The following is a 19,021-nucleotide window of genomic DNA, read 5'->3' as shown; positions in this document are numbered from 1 at the left end:
TTTCAACTTAAGTTAACCGATATTTTATGATGACCCATATTTTTTTCTTCTTCATTTTTTAAAATTGTTTTGCTGTGGCCTATTAAAAGAACATCAAGGGTTACCAACTGGTAAGAATTTGCAATTGAAACCTTGCATTCGTGCTTCATTTTACCAAAGAATATTCATTTCACTTATCAGCACAATGTAACAGATAAATGAACTAAAATGACATGCATGATTTGTACCTATTTTATCAAAGGTTAAACTGCCAGTGGCTGTGTAAAAGATGACTTATCATATGTATGTATGTATGTATGTATGTATGTATGTATGTATGTATGTATGTATGTATGTATGTATGTATGTATGTGTGTAGGGTGGGTGGGGATGTATATATGTATGTATGCATATGTATGTATGTATGTATGTATGTATGTATGCATGCATGCATGCATGTATGTATGTATGTATGTATGTATGTATGTATGTATGAGGTTTAACGGATGATGGGCGCAGTCAGCAATCGTGGTTATATAGTGTTGAGCACATGTTACGCAGCAAATAAAGTTAAAACCTATCCTAATTTACGCAGCAAATAAAGTTAAAACCTATCCTAATTCCCCACGAACACAAATTTCTTTTTGACGTAAAAGTAAATATACCTCTTAAACGTACTGCTAAACAGCCATAAAACGATATAAAAGTACAAACTGTTTTCCTATATTTAAAATGTGATGGATTCTTTCATGAGCTTAAGACACGTTTATTCTCTTACAAAACAAAGGTAAACAAAAACAGCTGGACATTTGAAAAGACTATCCTGTAAAAATTTATTAGCTATATTTTATTATTTCTCTTAGCCTAAAACAAATATCGTCTTTATATCGACAGTAAAGTGGTGCGTTAAAAATATAAACACAGTTTGCTGTATATAGTTTTTGCATAATGGTCTATAACAGAAATATATTTGAAAGTCTGAATGCATTATTTAATTTATAAGTAGCAGTCACATTGTCTGTATCCTGAAAAATGTTGTTGGCCCAGTCAATGATTGTATTTAAATTTTGCAAAATTGTTATCAAAGACATTAAAATAAATTGAATCTTAGGCAGTATTACATCTACATTTCTATTTTTCTATACATGCAACATTTTTCCTAAAAAATATGGTCAGAACATAAACCACCATCAAATGTAAACGATCTGATATTACAATCTTTTTTAACTCGACAAAAGAGCAGCGATTCACACCAGTTTTTCTTTTTTTTTTTTTGAATCTGGACCAGTACACCAGTCGTTAAAATGTTCTCTTTACCAGTTTTCACTAGATATGGATCCGCGTTTGTTTAATCTCCTAATCTCCAGAACGTGCGAGGTCGAAATTATCGTAGGAGCAGACCAATAATTATCTTCATTTGAATATCTTATCTTAAGTATGCATTAATTCTGGTTACTCTGTTGATGTAATCTTCGTATCGGAATAGATGATCCCAAAACCTTGGTCTGGATAAATAACCTTCATTTAACAATTCTGCGTACAACCACTAATAACTCTATTCATGTGTGTTGTCAGGACGTCAGCATTTGCAAAACCAAATACATTTTATGTTAAGACTGAACTTTCTTGACCTTGACCTTCACTATTAAGATAGTAATGTAACAAATAACGAACACTGAAAAGAAGGAGAAAGCAATAAAATAAAAAGTCTACGAATGTCTGGACAGACTGAGTGCAGAATGGTATAACGTTGATATACAATATCAACTCGCTCGTTCTCTAGGTTTAAATTATTTTATGTTTACAATACTTCAATTCTGACAAAACGGACATGTGTTCTACACAATATAGGTAAAATTAATTAAAAGAATCAATTATACCATTGCAGGGTTTCTCTGAGATACCAGTTTCCGGGTGAAAGTACGTATAATTTTCATTTTTGGACGCGTGAAAAATTCCAACAGAGGAGTCATTAGTTTGCAAGCTTTTGCAAGTTTGTGGCGATGTTCTGTTTCATTTGATCCGTTTCCACAAAACAATTATCAATCATGTAATATATGAGCTATCGAAGTTCAATTGATTTTGACGAGATTATCATTAGGTGAAGCCGTAAAGGTTAGATCTTAGCAGATAAAGAGATTAGGACACCTGTTAATCGACTGTCGGTGCCAAATGGTCACTTTGAGCAAAAGACTAATTACAAGCGCATATGCTTTGGCACCTGTCGTTGACAAGCATTACTTAGCACAATTTTAATACATCATATAAAAAATTCCTTCCGCATTTGTTACATGTTTTGGTTTTTTCAAACAGTAACAAGAAAAGAGTGAAGACAACAAGCTTTGTAAAATTTAACAAATAATTTATTTCCCGGGAAAAACAATTTAAAAATGAGAAAAAGAACTCATGGTTCTACGAATCAAATCCAAAAAGAATCCAAGAATAATCCAAGAATTAAAAAACAGAAATCATATTATCAAAAAGTCATAATAAAACTAAGTTCGAATCCCAGTGAAATCCAAAATGGAATTTAATAACGTATGCTGTGGTCAGGGTCGTACTGATGTGTCAACAGTTCTTTGTTGAATCACAGAAAATAATATTCCAGTGTTTGAATTCTGTGTAAACTTCGATAACTGTCCTTGCCCAAAAATTGATTTAGAGCACAAGTATTTCCAGGGAAAACAAACTTGAAATCCAAATAAATTAAATTAAATAAAATAATTAGCCCCAAAACTAGTAACAACATAAAACACTTTAACTTCTCAAGTGTTAAGGCAAGTAATGATTATTCTTTCTCACTTTATGAATCTTACTCTGAGAAAGAATAAAAAAATAAGAAAAGTTGTTTACTACAACTCTTACTGGTTCTGAATCAAGGTAAGGAACTAGGTCAACATTAGATACAATGTCTCTATAAAGTTGCATATGACAACAATAAAAAAAATCAGTCAGAACTGAACTCAATTTCTAGGCAATGTCAAATCCAGTAAATAATGTTACATTACAATAGCATGTAATAGGACTTTAAAAAAAGTTAAAACTAACAAACAAACAATTAAATTAAATCAAATATAAATTAAATCAAATATCTATGACACAATGTTTGGAACACTAGAGTGTTATCCTATAACGTATTTAGAAAAATAGTGCCAATATTTTAGGATTTATTTTTATGTCGGAGGAACATGTACTTCCATGTTAATGGTCACAAATCATCATAAAATCGGTTGTTTTGGGGCGTCTTGTATAAGCTATACCCTTGTTTTCAAGTGATTATATGTGTGCTATTCCGATGGCAACTTTACACAGTTTCTTCCTGCCAAGCGCAAGGCTGTAGACGAGAGCGATTCTCGCGAGGCTAACTGACAGACACAAGTAGATGCTTTGATAAAGAAACAGAACTCCAAAGAGACTGATAGATTCGTAAATAAAGTTATGGAATATAACATTCACATGGATCACAAAACGATAAAGGAATGGAACATTATTAGTTTTATGTCATGAATAGTGCAATGGCAATCCAAGAAACAATGAACTTGCAAAGTTCAACATAATCGCACCAGGACAGAGAGCCGTGGACGTTGAAGACAAGAAAATGTAATAAATTAACGAAGATGATGGAAGAAAGCCCAGAGCTTGAGGATTCAGATCCAACATCTACCGTGGATACATTTGTTAAAGTTGGTTCAAGAAAAAGGTGAATGTAGTATGGCGTGTTGCTTAAAAGATGAAAAGTTAATGGAATATTGTAATTTGTTTTCTAGTCCAATGTCTTCGAAAATGGATTGATTTAAAGTGTAATTAAACTAGTTAAATGCATCATTATAGAAAAGAAATTACAATCTCTTCCTTGATTTTACTTTTAGTTGCACAAAAACTTAAAGAATGGCACGGTAAAGTCATTGAGAATTGTTAAAGTTGTAACATCACAAACAATCACAAATAACGCAGTTATCAACTGCCATAATTTTTATTATAATATTAAATATTTCCCAATGAACGTGTGTGTGTGTGTGTGTGTGTGTGTGTGTGTACGTCACAACGATACACTCATTATGTTCTAAATTATTGTAAGGGAAAAACAAAAGTAAACCTTTTTAAGACTGATAATTGTAGGGCTGGGCTGCAACGTTTTTTTCAGGGAAGCAGTCATGGAGTGCAGCTTTGTAAATCCTGAGAAGAACCCTGCAGTCGTTGAATATACCGCAGAATCCTTCAGGTGTAGATATAGGCAGTACATTTTTGGGGAACATTACTTGTTATTTATTATCGAAGCGTTCCTCATGGTCTACGAGACCATATTGCTCTCCAGTCATATAGGTAAACAACGCAACTGCTTGCACAGATCATTTGACCCCGGGATCGGCCTCGTTTTGAGTTGACATTATAATATTTTTTGCGTTGAAGTTGAAAAATAAGATGCAAAGTTAAATTTGATCTTAATAAGTGTATGTCACACATATGCAAATGTCCATCCTTGTTTGCATGTTTTGCGGATCAAAATTTCACATATAGTTGATGATACAGGATGTATTGGTATTTGTAGTTGATCTGTGAGGTACATCATTTGCTCTATTCACTTGAAATATCGAAAAGGTTATTTTCGTCATGAAACTTATTTTCCTTTTGGTATCATCTTTTTAATTTAGTACGTTTTCACTTAGCATCCCTGTATACTGGTATGTACTAATTGTTGTCCCAATGTTCAAACCTCACCGTCCCCACATTGCCTTAATCTTTATGATAGCCAGTGTACCTTATTTAGCCTCTAAATGTCTGAACATATCAGAAAAACATACTTGTAGAAACCTCGACAATTTTAGGATGAATGGTCACTTTAATACATGCTTTACATTCTGAGTGTCACTATGTCAAGTTCATTGTTTTTCCCGTGCTTGCGCTCTCAGTGTCATTTTTGAAATCTCCATATCAAGTGTATTTTAACTTCATGTACCTACATTGTACTGATCTATAAAAGTAAGTCTTTTAATGTCTATCCTGGTATCTGGATCAAGGTGCAATAACTGGATGGTTTATAAGCGCTCCAGTAGTCAGGTGGTGATAGCAAGGTTTCATAAGGACACATGGTCAGGTGGTGATAGCAAAGTTTCATAAGGACACATGGTCAGGTGGTGATAGCAAGGTTTCATAAGGACACATGGTCAGGTGGTGATAGCAAGGTTTCATAAGGACACATGGTCAGGTGGTGATAGCAAGGTTTCATAAGGACACATGGAATGTACCTGCCATAAGTGACAAAGGTTTATTCATAAAAATGGGAAATTTGAGTGCGCTAATATTAATAATAACTGGCCGAGTATCTGACACAATAAACGTGGAACATAGCACATGTCATTGCTTTTTTTAGTGTGCAAACCTATATGCACTTGAACACTACAGGCATACTATGTGAGTGTATGTGTGTGTGTATGTGTGTGTCTGCAGTGTGGCAGTTTATTGAGATGTCTAGCACTGGGGCATTACGCCGCATACATGTAGCATCATGCTCCACCCAGTCACATTATCCTGACACAAGGTCGACGCGTTCTAACATGCTGAGCGCCAAGCGAGGCAGCTGCTGGTACCATTTTTATAAATCTTTGGTAAGATTCGGCCGGGGCTCGATCCGCGAACTCCCGCATCCGATGCGGACACACTAACCACTTAGGCCACCGGAGCGGTCAACAGGCATATAGCAAATTGCTACAAAAATCACTGAGCTATCTTGCTTCACCACTACTGAACAAAATGTTCTAAGCTGTAACGACCCAAGCAACCACTTGTTTCAAATACCATTCATTAGTAAATTTTGCCGTCTAGCATTTGTCAGTTTGAATTTCAAAATCCGTATGAAAATGTAATTTTATATAAAAATTTCATTTTCGAAATATATAATTGTTTATTTAAGATTTTATTAAAATTTGATCTATACATATTTTAATGTTTCAAACATATTTTCAGATAGAAATTATCTTGTATTACAATTAAGTTTTACTGCAATTAAAAATTCCTATTGCAAATTTAGTTTGTGCGTCTCAAGAGCACTAGGCCAAAAAAACTTGTTTCCAGCACTACACTTTTTTGACAGCTATCACACACCTCGTTTTTATGAAATTCAAAACAGACTTTGTGCGTAAAGTTGAAATATGCGTGGAACGCAAACATAAAAGTCTGACCAAAAATTGCCATAAATAATTTATCTTGATAGAACTCGGGTCAAAATGTAGTCCCAGTGTATTTTAAAGCATTCTCTCTCTCTCTCTCTCTCTCTCTCTCTCTCTCGTTTTTGGTGACGGTACATTAGTTAGATTGAAGCATTCTTTACACTGATTTACAGATAATTAGTTATTCGGTAGACTTCGAGCATTATGGTGTCTAGTGCGTAACGAAGCATTGCTACAGATCGGGAAGGGAAATATGTGACCCATTGCACGCACAGATGCTCGACGCGAGGTTAACGTTAAAAAAAAAAAGCAATAACCTGAAGGAAAATAATCATACCAAGTGACAAAATTACCTCAGATTAACCCGATGACCCGTTATGACAAAGGACCATGTCTATCGTACTATAAAAAGATACTTACGCTCGTATGCAACGTGCTCTATTTACTGTTTGCGACTGTGCGATCCATTCCTTCATTAATCTGAGAATAGTGTAAAATTAAGTTCTTACTTACTATTAACTCGATTTAACTACAGGAATCCTGTTCCATAGAAGATTTATACATTTGTCATCATAAGTCCACACATTCCTCTCATTTTCAAAATATCTCCACTTTTCCTTCAGGTTATTGCACTTTTTTTTTAAACATAAAGTTCTCGTCGAGTACTTGTGAACTTCACCGTGAATTCACCTTTGAAGGTATCTTAAAATAAGATGTGATTTATTATGATTTGGATACAGTGGAAAGTTTAGTACTGAGAAACAAACATAGAGACAATATAGGAAAATTATTTGACCGGAGTTCGTTGGTACCGGCAAGCGTCTCAGAGATAACTTGCTGTTGTTTCCGACTTGAACACATGAAGTCGACAAGGTTCGAACAACCAGTGACCTGAGCCTTTTTCGTCAATCGACTTGTTCTATACAAAAACAGTCCGTGTCAACACTGCCAGAAAACGTACGATTTTTGTCCAATCTGAATGTGTGATTCTCAAAAGTCGGTTGAACATGCGGTTCGGAGGAAACTGCCCTGGCTGCCAATGATTGTAAAAGTTGTCTTTACGGAAAGACGGCAGCTATGGGCTGCTATTCACTTAATACACTGGTCCGATAAATCAAACCCCCAAATCTGTGTTGATACTGATGAACGCTATGTGGATCTGATGTCACTGTTTATTAAAATGTCCAATTTTGCTGCAGGCAAGTCTTTCAGGAATAAACCTATGTACACGTTAAAGACTTACCGGTATATGGTAACACCCATATCTACCGCGAAATTCAAAATGGCACAGAACAGAGGGTTGTGCTATTCCACGTGGATTTACAAGTCAACAAACATAGGATTTGCTTCGGAAATAGTATATACATGTCACCAAAGGAAACATTCAGCCGACGGTAGCTCCACAGCCGCGAGAAATAGCGGTAAATGTATAAAATGTATACCGATGTATGCAGCCAAAATTTTCTGCAGATTTGCGCAGGTTTTAATGAATAGGTGATATCAGCTCCTAAACCCCAGTCAATATCATCACTGGTGAGGGGTTGGTTATCGGTCTGTTAATGCACTACTATTAATAGGTAGTTTACACTCAATGAAATTAAAGCAAACCATTATACTTTCAATGCAGCTACACTTGATCCGAAAACTAAAGGATCTCTTGAGACTTTCTCCACCAATGAGACTAATTTACTTTGTGATAATTCGGTGAAACTCGTGAGAATCACATGTTATATTATGCTAGACATTTTAATCCGCATACTAATGCGATCTGCCAAAAAGTATGTGAATTATTAAATTTTCTTACAAAATTGCACAGTATCTCCCAACTTAAGGACGACTGGCGCTGTATCACTCTTAGTATTACCTTGTTTGAACTTTCAAGAAAGAGGACACACAGGAATGTGCGTGTGGAGTTTTTGAAGAACAAAAAAGGGGACATATCCGGGGAAAAGAGAGCGTATGCATGCCCGGCCCTCGGGCAAGGCGAACAAGGCAACCGCCTTGGGCTCAGCGGTTTTAGGAAATCAACTCCGCAATGCAATTATTTTGTGCCTGTGGCCCCGCGCTCACTGCTTGCTGCCTTGGGCACCGCATGCTGCCCTGGGCCCCGCACAGCCTTGGGCCGCGCCTGAGCGTATGGCAACCCTAGTCACCCTTTCATCTTAGCAAACCTCACCTGCTGCCCCCAACTTGGTATTTCAGATATTAACAAAATTAAAAAATGCATGATAAAGATCTGAGAATTTAACGTAATGAACACAAAAAACCCTTACTCTGAAGTACTGGATTTAACAAATGCGTCAACTTTAGGTAATGGTTTGCCGGAATGGCTACAACTGCTCCCAATATAACCAATATCCGTCAACAGTTCACATATTTATCGGAGCTTTGATTGATTGATGAGTAAAGGATTTGTTGACTTGGATATAACCCCTATTCTGTACCAACTTGACTTTGATATTACCCCTATTCTGTACCATGTTCTTCGTCACCTTGTCATGTTATACGCGACCTTTTCAAGAGTATAATGAATACTAATGACAATGTTATTAGGAATATGACGATTAGAGTTGTTATAGGATGATTACTTTGTGAGCATTGGTCTGATTTTCAAGTGATTGAGCAGGTTTTAAGATGTTCCTTTGTAGACTAATTAATTCAATGTTACATGGTTTACATTTCGCCTTGCTTGTTTCTTTTGCAAAATTATGCCAAACTCGATGGGTAAACATGGGAATGTTCAAATACCAATTTTATAGTCGAATAGTTGCAAAAATAATTCGAATGTTCGGATATTCGTTTCCACTTAACATACCAACGGAGCTACCGTGGCTTCGGTGTACAGGGCCGACAAGAGGGTGGACAACCAGGGATATATCCCTAGGGCCCGGGCCTGTAAGGGGGCCAGGGCCGAACAACACATTTAATTTAATAAAAGATTTTTTTTTTGTTTGAACAAGAACTAGAAGAGGCCCGGATGTTTCTTACCCCAGGGCTCGTGATCGCTCTCTACGGCACTGCCTGTGTATTTATGTCTGCATAAAAGGCAATTTTTCCGTTCTGATTTTAGTACGACATTATACTGCTCAAGTACATTTCTACTTCTCAGACGCAGAGTATCGATAATATCGTTGATCGAAATTATTTTTGTTATAAATATTTTCTAACAGGACTTGATTACATTTGTGCGTTGTTTTGTAATGTAACAGTTTGTAAAGTCTACAACTTTATTTTCAGTCCTAACAAAACCTGCAAAACAGGTATTATTCTAGGTCAATTCGCACGTGTAAGCTTTGCCTGCATTGCAGTTTGCCGTTCGCTGTCAGGAAGAAAGGACTGTTTATCATTTCATACTCACTGTGCCATAAAAATAAAAACATTTCCTATTTCTACAGGTATGTCACTTTGTTTAAATTTCTTGTTATTAATTTTTAAATGGACGAGATCATTTTCGTAATTCTTCCTCCTTCTTCCTCCAGCTTAATATGGTAATTTCGTAAGCTTTGTACTGTTACGTACATCTGATTTAATTCATATTTATTTTAATTTAACTGTTTGTCAGTTTTAATTTTTTATTCTATTATATGCTTATATAATGTAATTTTATTCACTAGAGATGATATTTTCCCAGACAACTGGTTGACCTGAATCATTCTTCTCATAAACATCAGGTGTTGGCCTGGATGCTGACCTTGATTAAAAATTAGTAAACAAAGTTCTATTTTATTTTAAAATGACTGGTTGTTTCCAAGGTCATGATGGGCCTACATGGTTTAAGATGAAAACAACTTTTTTTATTTTTTATTTTAGAGAAAATTATTGGTCTAATCAAGGCCATATTCTGTGTACGTAATATAAACATGATCACGTGACTCCCCCTTCTAATTTCGCAACTTGGGGGAATTTCGAAACTGCGTCTTATATTACAATATAACCTTTGTTTTGGATAGAGATCTCTCAGTTTGGGGCTTTTCACGCTGATGTCAAGTTAATTTGTTGTAGCCAGATTTTTGCGTTATAATTTTCTTCAGATCAGTTAGATTTCAAAAGGATTAATTCTTTTTTCAATGGAAATATTTTGAGGAGTGATCACACAAATTTTGGAAAGACATTGCTTACAAATTTAAATTGGATTTCCAATACCGGAGCGTCATTATTTGTATTCCTACAAGGAACTGTAGATAAGCACATTACTGACTACAGCATACGACATCCTTATCCATCTTGGATTTTCCATCAGGATTCCAACTTGAAATTATTAGAACATTTGTTACTAGGAATTTTGCAAAATAATTCGTAAATTGTTCTTAGATTATTTTTGGATTTGATTCTTGAAACCGTAAGTTCTCCTTTTTTCATTTTTACAGAATTTTTCCAGGAAAATAAATTATTTGTTAAATTTTAAAAAGCTTGTTGTTTTCACTATTTCTGTGTTACTGTTTATTCCAGCCTAAACACGTAACAGTACCCCTTTGAATAATTAAAGCAGAACCCTTTTGTTACGTATTAAAACGAAATATAAATTCATTTCAATTATTTCTTCATTTAACATTTCATGCACAATTACAATACATCTTACATTATAATGAGACCTAGATTTCTAAGACATTTCTCCATTTGTTATTGTCACGTTTGCTCAACCCCAGTTCCTAAGTCGTGTATAAACTAAGGTATTATTATTACAAGCCATGCTGACGTCTGAACATGCAGCAGGCTAGAGTTAATCTCTTATGCAAGGTTAACGTGACCAGAGAGACGAACCGGTACCTTGAATCGGCACAGGTGTTAGATCAAGCGACTTCCCACCTATGTGTTATAAAAATCAGAGGACTCGCGAGGGGAAAACAGGGCGTGTTCTAAACCCGTCTTCACGTGGACAGGCAGCGAGAAGGACATTGTCCTCTAAGTTTGATTGGATTAGGTCAAAGCGACATCCAATCGGAATTGAGACGGAGAGTATGGTAACGATTTCGATCCGAATTATAACTTCTAACTAGCAAGCGAAAATTCAGTTCTCCTGGGAAGATTGCTGAGCAAATATGATTACTCCGAGAAATCCACTCTTTGTTTGGCAGTAAAACTTAGAGAGGAGATTCTAAGGAAAGACAAAGCTTCGTAAAGGTCAGTAGGTTATTTGGGGGGCCCCGAGTGGCCGAGTGGTCTAAAGCGCTCTCCGTTACGGATCACTGCCATCTCACCTCTGTCTTCGCCGGTTCGAGTCTCGAATTCAGCGAGTGTGGATATGTAAGAAAGCTTGCCGGTTGCTTCTCGTGGGTCGGTGGTTCTTTCCAGGGTTTTCCCGGGTTCTTCCTCCACCATTAATACTGGCCGCCATGTATAGCCAATGGTGTGCTAAAAAATGGCGTTAAAACCCAACAACAACAACAACAACAACAGTAGGTTATTTGCTCGATTTTTGCAGAATATTACGGCATTGTAATTGGAATTATGTGTAGTATGTATACTTAATTACTAGGATCGTTTAGTACGTAGAATTACCTTTGTAGTGTTCATTTACAGGCGTATTTGAGTATTATGTAGAGAATTATATAGAGTTTTAGCTTGTGGTCCGACTTAATTTTTGTAATTCGCTATTAGGCCACTTCGTACTAACCTAGTACATTTATTCATGTGATATGTTGGCTTGAATTGGGAATTTAAAATATGGTTGAAGTGTGTACGATTAGTTAATAAAGATGCATGGATATTTGAATATTTGTGTACTTTAGACTGCCGTAAAGCTGAGAGGCTCTGGCTTTCCACCAGACTCACAATTCATAAGCAAATCTATCAAGTCGCTAAGAAGAATGTCACAAATATGGTCCATGTAGCGAAATCAGCCCACGACACTACTAAGATCATGGAAAGTTTCAGCTGCAAAGAGCTCTTCGAGATTACTAACAAGCTAATGTCAAGGAACAAATCTACACCACTTCCAACTGCCTTCTCTCCAGTCGACCTTCCGGACATGTTTGCAAATTTCTTCCAAAACAAAGTACAAACCATTAAAGATAAGCTTGACACCACAATTTCAATTGACTCGTCGTCACCATTCAGTTGGGATACATAATTTGAGCGGCAACCATTAGCAGCATTTGAACCTGTCTCTATGAATTTCGTACGTACAATCCTGATGAAGAGTGCACCAAAGTCATGTGAACTTGATCCAATTCCAAAATCACTGCTGCTTGAGTGCTTAGATTCAGTATTGCCTTCACTAACTGATGTTATTAATACCTCTCTCTCATCCGGGGAATTCCCATCATTTTTCAAAACCGCCATTGTAAAGCCTCTGCTGAAGAAACCAACACTCGACCATAACGATCTAAAGAACTACCGCACAGTTTCTAATCTCCCATTCATATAAAAAATCTTTGAAAAGGTTGTTCTATCCCAGCTTGTATGTCATCTTAATTCAAACAGTCTTTTTAGCAATGTCAAATCTGCATATTGCCCTTGCCACATTACTGAAACTACTCTTCTAAAAGTAGTTAATGACATTCTCTCCGCGTTGGATAGTATAAAGATTACAGTCCTCGCCCTCCTTAATTTGTCTGCAGTATTTGACAAAATAGACCATGCTATATTACGTCACCGTCTCCAGCATGTATTTGGCATTCATGATACAGCCTTACTGTGGTTCAAGTCCTACTTGGTCAACAGGACACAAATTGTATCTGCAAATGGAATACACTCCAGCCCAGTTGATCTATGTTGTGGTGTTCGACATGGGTCTGTTCTTGGACCTGTTCTCTTCATTCTATACACTCAGCCGCTCTCAAGTGTCATAGATCAGCATCCAGTGTCTCACCAATTGTACGCTGATGACACCCAAATATACAAATCTAGCCACCCAACTGAAGTTGATGCTACCATCCAAGGTGTAGAGAGGTGCATTTCTGATGTGAAATCATGGATGACATGTAACAAGCTGCAGATGAATGATGATAAAACTGAGGCCATTTTGATCACAACACAAAGACTTTCTCATTCACATCCTTTACCTCAAACAATAAATATCAGCAACGCCAACATTACATTCACACAATCAGTACGAAACCTAGGTATTACTCTGGACAGTACTCTCACACTGCACCAACATGTCATGAACATATGCAAGGCTGCGTATCTTGAGCTGAGACGCATCAGCTCAATTCGCAAATATCTTTCAGTTGATGACACTAAAAGACTTGTATGTTCATTAGTACTTTCAAGACTGGTCTATTGTAACTCAGTTCTCTCTGGTTCATCTAAATATCTACTCCAGAAACTTCAAAAAGTTCAAAACACAGCTGCTCGGATCATACTTAGAGTACCACAATCAGAGCACACCTCCCTACTGCTCTGTACCCTACACTGGCTATCCATTTGATCCAGAATCAAACACAAAATTTGTTCTCTGTGCTACGTTTCACTGTCGGACTCTAGTCCAACATACCTATCCGATCTCACCCATGTGTATACACCAGCAAGAAACTTATGCTCCTCTTCTGACAATCGTATACTCTCCTTATTCCCACTATGAAAACAAAGTCATATGGACAGCGTTCTTTTGCATACAAGGGCCCAGCAACGTGGAATGAATTGCCCACTGAACTTAGACACAGTGATCACATTCAAGAGGGCTCTCAAAACTCACTTATTTCGACTGCAAGAACAAACTTAAAGACCTAATAATGTTTCCTACCTGAAATATTCTCAGCATGTTTTTTTTTTTAATTTTTTAAAAATGTTTTTCTAATTTCATGGTGTTTGTTTTTGTAATAATATTATTATATGTTTTTTTATCTTATAGGTGTTGTCTAATGTTGTAAAACGCTTAGAGCTTCTAAAGATTAGGGGCTATACAAAGTCCTCATTATTATTATTATTATTATTAGTATTACTTTGGATGAGTGGTAACAAAAGAAATGCGTCTGATTGCTGTGATATTGATTAGTATAATGGGATTAGGAATATACCCTGATGTGACGCAATGTATTGATGTATGTATGAGAAGTAATTTATACCGTGCTTTTATTACGACGTTGTTTTACCATACAAGAACGTATGAATATTTCGATGTGAATGAATGCATGACCGAAGAAATTTAATAGCCGTTATCTGATGATAGGCTGGGTGTAGTGTGAGATGAGAGGGCTTAGGAAAATATTGTACCGTCCTTGTGTTTTCACGGGAAGCTTTTAGGGGGACAGAACTTCCGGTTTAGTTAAGTCCCGAGTCTCTAAGAGGGGAGACGGAAGTGCAAATAGCAGAGCACTCGGAATCGACAAGTCTAGTCGGTAGAGAGATCGAGGAGGAGGAGGAAAAGAGTCGAGGAGGAGAAAGTGGAGAAGGAGGGGGAATACAGAGAAGTCGAGGAGTAGAAGGAATTTGGAGGAATATGAGAGAAGAATACACAGATGAATAGAATTCAAGGACAAGTGGAAAGCTATATGACACTACAAATAAAATGATGCAATAGGCTATCACAGGGTCGAGCGGAAGGAGAGTACTTGGGGAAATTGTAATCATCTGATTATCGAATTGTCTTTAAATTGTTATTAGCTGAATTTCACTTTTTGTATATTCAATAATTTAACCGTCGGCATTGCTGACTGGGGGCTCGGAGCTTTACAACTATCTTTCACTAAATCGAGCCTGGGTGGGACTTCTATAATAATTTAAATAAATATTGGAAGCACCCCACCCGACACCTACTACAGTATCCACATAACAACCCCGTCACGTCACAGTTATCAACAAGACAACGGTGTTTGTCCTTTCTTTCTCACTGTGCCGTGCAAATGAAAAAATTTCATGTTTCTACAGGCCCTTAATGTCATATAACAATGTTTGCCGTCTCCTTTGAACCGCCTTTATGTATGTATGTATGTATGTATGTATGTATGTATGTATGTATGTATGTATGTATGTATGTATGTATGTATGTTAATATACGTATCAGTAATATGTCATTTTGAGATAGGTGTTTTGCATAACCCTTTAAATCACAAACATAAAACTTTATTTAGATAAAGTATATTGAATACTCGATCCTTTATATGCCTAATATTGAAACCCATCAACATAGCCTACCATGTTATTGATTTGGCTAGCCCGAGGCACGGGCAGTCAAGAGATAACTGGATCCAAATATAGTAAATAATGAATAAAGCGACGTGTCTAAACTAGTCCTAGTGATAAATGTAATTTATGCTCTGTATACCTTTATTTATAAGTTTTTTTACTGTCTATAGCCCTTCAATGCCTACTCTACGAACAGGAAAGAAACAACGGTATTAAGAATTTAAGAAAACGATAACGGAGGATGGAGAATATCCTCCGTTATCGTTTTCTTAAAAATTACTCCTCTATCTTCCAGCTGATTGGTCAGTGCACTCCAAAACCTATACCTTTATAACTGATTTACTTCAAAAGGAGTTGCTACAAATTGATAAAGAGTTACCTTTAAATAAGTACTTTTTAATGACTGCATAATTCATATAAATGAGAAAGTTACTTTATGGAATCATATTGACTTCAATTAAGCTATTAATGTTTTGTTAGTGTTTTAAATTGTCTATATGGTAATGGTTACCAGTCTCAACAAGTCATCATTTTCTTAATATGTTAAATTGTCTATATGGTAATGGTTACCAGTCTCAACAAGTCATCATTTTCTTAGTATGTTAAACTGTCTATATGGATAGATGGTTGCCAGTCTCAACAAGTCATCATTTTCTTAGTATGTTAAGCTGTCTATATGGATAGATGGTTACCAGTCTCAACAAGTCATCATTTTCTTAGTATGTTAAATTGTCTGTATGGATAGATGGTTACCAGTCTCAAAAAGTCATCATTTTCTTAGTATGTTAAACTGCCTGTATGGATAGATGATCACCAGTCTCAACAAGTCATCATTTTCTTAGTATGTTAAACTGTCTGTATCGATAGATGGTTACCAGTCTCAACAAGTCATCATTTTCTTAGTATGTTAAACTGTCTATATAGATAGTTGGTGACCAGTCCCAACATGTCATCATTTTTGCTATCCCAGACGCGCTGAACCGGATCTTGATAATTGACCAGTCATGCTCCTGTCATTGCTTATGAGGACATGTAATGTGGTCATTACCTCATGAACCATACATAAACCAATTTCAAAGGACCATGTACAATTGAATTGTTAATGGGAGTGGCTGTTGTTGTCACTGGTTGCTGGCTACGCAGACGATTGTTTACTGACTTTGCTGGAGCTTTTGCATCGAACTAGCATACTTTTGAACATTTTATATATCGATAATTGACAATTATAATTAATATAAATTTGTTTATAATGTAATATATTTGTGTTTACCATGTAATATATTTGTGTTTAGAATGTAATATATTTGCGTTTACAATGTAATATACTTATGTGCTTATAATGTAATATATTTGTATTTACAATGTGATATATTTGTATTTACAATGTAATATAGTTAACATCATCAACGGGATTAACATAAATTGTGAGATATTTATACTCATGTCTGTTCTTAGTGCCAGTATCTCCTTAAATGCGCGTGATCTGAATTATAAATCTTCACTTGTCTTGACACCGAACTTAATTCAAAAGTTCATAAAATATTTATAGAGTAAATGTTTCAGTTATTACTTTTAACGAGTATTTTTTATTCAAATGAGTATGTACCAAGTATTAAAAAGTCTTAAATACTACATAACAGCCCTCAAACTATGTATGGACCACTCTGAGTCTAACCATTTCTTCACAGGATTAAGATTTTAATAATATTCCCTTTTAATAGTTTGCCTTGTTAAGATCAAAACATCAAAAGCGCGAAATATAACAATTTCTTTTGTTTTTTTATTTTATTTATATATTTTTTAATTAGAAATACAAAGTATTCTTGATGACAGGAACAGACGGCATGCAACGTGCTGGGGGGGGGGTTTAAATCAAATAGTCACTTTTTCAAATTATGTCATCAATGGCCATATTTAAGGATAACTGATATATTTTGCAATTAGGTATCTAATAATTATATAAATAAAGAACTCAAAACGTGCTTTCTTTGTCACTGTTACCAAGATCTCTATCTGCTGTGTTATTCTTTGTTTCTTGTATATAATAAAACACGGGCAAATCCCCATGGTGACCACGTGGATATTTGTCAAAGCTTCTAAGCCCATATTGCTGTCGATAGTACTTGATGGTGCAATATGCAAATGTAAACATGTTCTATTCTAATATTTATGGCATTGAACGCGACGCTGTTTTGATTATGTATGTAAATATGTTCAACAACTATTACCTGGTGTGTTATATTGATATCTACGATGCGAGATCTTCTAACCTATACCACTGCAACGTTCTTAGGAAAAGTATGTACGTTTTTTAACCGGCTAGATGAAATAAGAAGACAATAGTAAAAGCTGTCTGGGCTGACTATATGAAACTATATGTTGTTCTTTTATGCGTTCTATAGTTGTTCTACTACATAGCTGAGCGTCACATATGTTCACGTATTAGTAAAAGGCAAAGAAACAAGCCACTGAACTCGATGAACGAATGGATTTAGTATTGTTTATCCGCTGTGTAATCGAAGTATTAGGAAAGAGAGAGAGACAGCCAGACAGAAATGTAATGTAGAGTAAACTTTTTATTTAATATCCACTCTCATCTTGTAAATTATGTTTGAGTATGTACTTTGTTCCAAATAGGTTTTAAGCGTTTAATATCGGTGTTTGATCTTACTGTTTTTGTCATATCTATAGGCTGAAATTCTTTTATAATTAAACATCTTATCTGGATTAGTTTCAAAAGTGAAATGTATAAAGAATTTTTGTATTGACATACAATTACCGTAATTAAGATTCCCGGCTTAACAGGAGATCGAGGCGTTTATATCAGAGGTCTGGCGCCATTTCACAATGGAGAATCGTATGACAACAAAAAGATAGAACTGTCTCACTACGTTTCCAATCGATGACACGGGATTATATATTTTATAATTATTCTGAGTTTAACAATTTAAGTTATATAAAATTAAACATTTTCAACAGTTTCTATGCTGAAGAAAATATTTCATCATGGCAAGGGCAGAATTATATTTATATACCGATCATGTCCACACCAACAAATACATCAAAATCTTTACTTGTCTCTGATACAAAATTTTAACATTTGAAATAATACGTTTATCGCATAAACATGTACACGTATTTTATACTGTCTCTACTTTGATCGACAGTGGTAACTACAAGAAAGCAAAAAGAAACAAGCAACATCAAAATTCCAATCACGAAAACGTTTCTTTTAAACATCCCCAATAAGAAAACACATATTTAGCTTTGATTTACACTTCTCTTACCTGATTGAAGGGACGAACGCGAACCGCAACTTTGACGCTGTCAGAACCGGCCGGCATTGTATCGTCTGCTTTTTTCTGACCTGTACTACATAAACAGTTCACAATTCCGAAACGGCATTTTTAGATACTCGATCAAATCCTCACAAAACCTGTTCGCATCCTTCTGAAATGAAACCCTTATCTGGGTGTTGTATACTAGCGTGTGCACTAAAAACGCACCAACAAATCTGAAACAGTCCCAACATACAGCGATCGTTCTCACACAATATCGTTAACACATAATCCGAGACAAACATTTGCATACAGCTCCTGACCTAACAAAAGAGAAGACAAACTACCCGAATTAAACATCCGCGTTCGGCCGCCAATAGCTGATCGAACATGTTTATCGTCAACAGCTTGAAAAGAATCACAAAGATACGCCCGATTGTTAACGGTATCTACAAAACAGTGATGATGATTATGATAAAAGGTTTATTTAAAAAAGAATTCGAGTTGTGTATACACTGGCAAATAACA

The 19,021-nt window shown here is 35.8% G+C and overlaps 1 protein-coding gene across 6 annotated transcripts in view; it reads right to left on the bottom strand.

Moving 5' to 3' along the window:
• LOC149808284 (kinesin-like protein KIF28) overlaps nucleotides 1-18,817 on the bottom strand; it is a 203,922-nt gene extending 185,105 nt beyond the window's left edge. For 3 of the 6 annotated variants that reach the window (XM_089975594.1, XM_089975606.1, XM_089975633.1), the window contains exon 1: nucleotides 18,503-18,817. In XM_089975594.1, the coding sequence (XP_089831720.1) occupies nucleotides 18,503-18,559 (57 nt within the window). In that variant the 5' untranslated portion in view covers nucleotides 18,560-18,817. The remainder of the gene's footprint in view (nucleotides 1-18,502) is intronic. The other 3 variants (XM_089975613.1, XM_089975619.1, XM_089975626.1) reach the window with 1 other exon arrangement.
• Between the last annotated feature and the right edge of the window lie 204 nt (nucleotides 18,818-19,021).

The sequence above is a fragment of the Sinohyriopsis cumingii genome, chromosome 1 (assembly GCF_028554795.1).
Source record: "Sinohyriopsis cumingii isolate HCF-2022 chromosome 1, ASM2855479v2, whole genome shotgun sequence".
NCBI lineage: Eukaryota > Metazoa > Mollusca > Bivalvia > Unionida > Unionidae > Sinohyriopsis > Sinohyriopsis cumingii.
The sequence above is the reverse complement of the archived record's forward strand: the minus strand, read 5'-3'. Positions and strand labels throughout refer to the sequence as shown.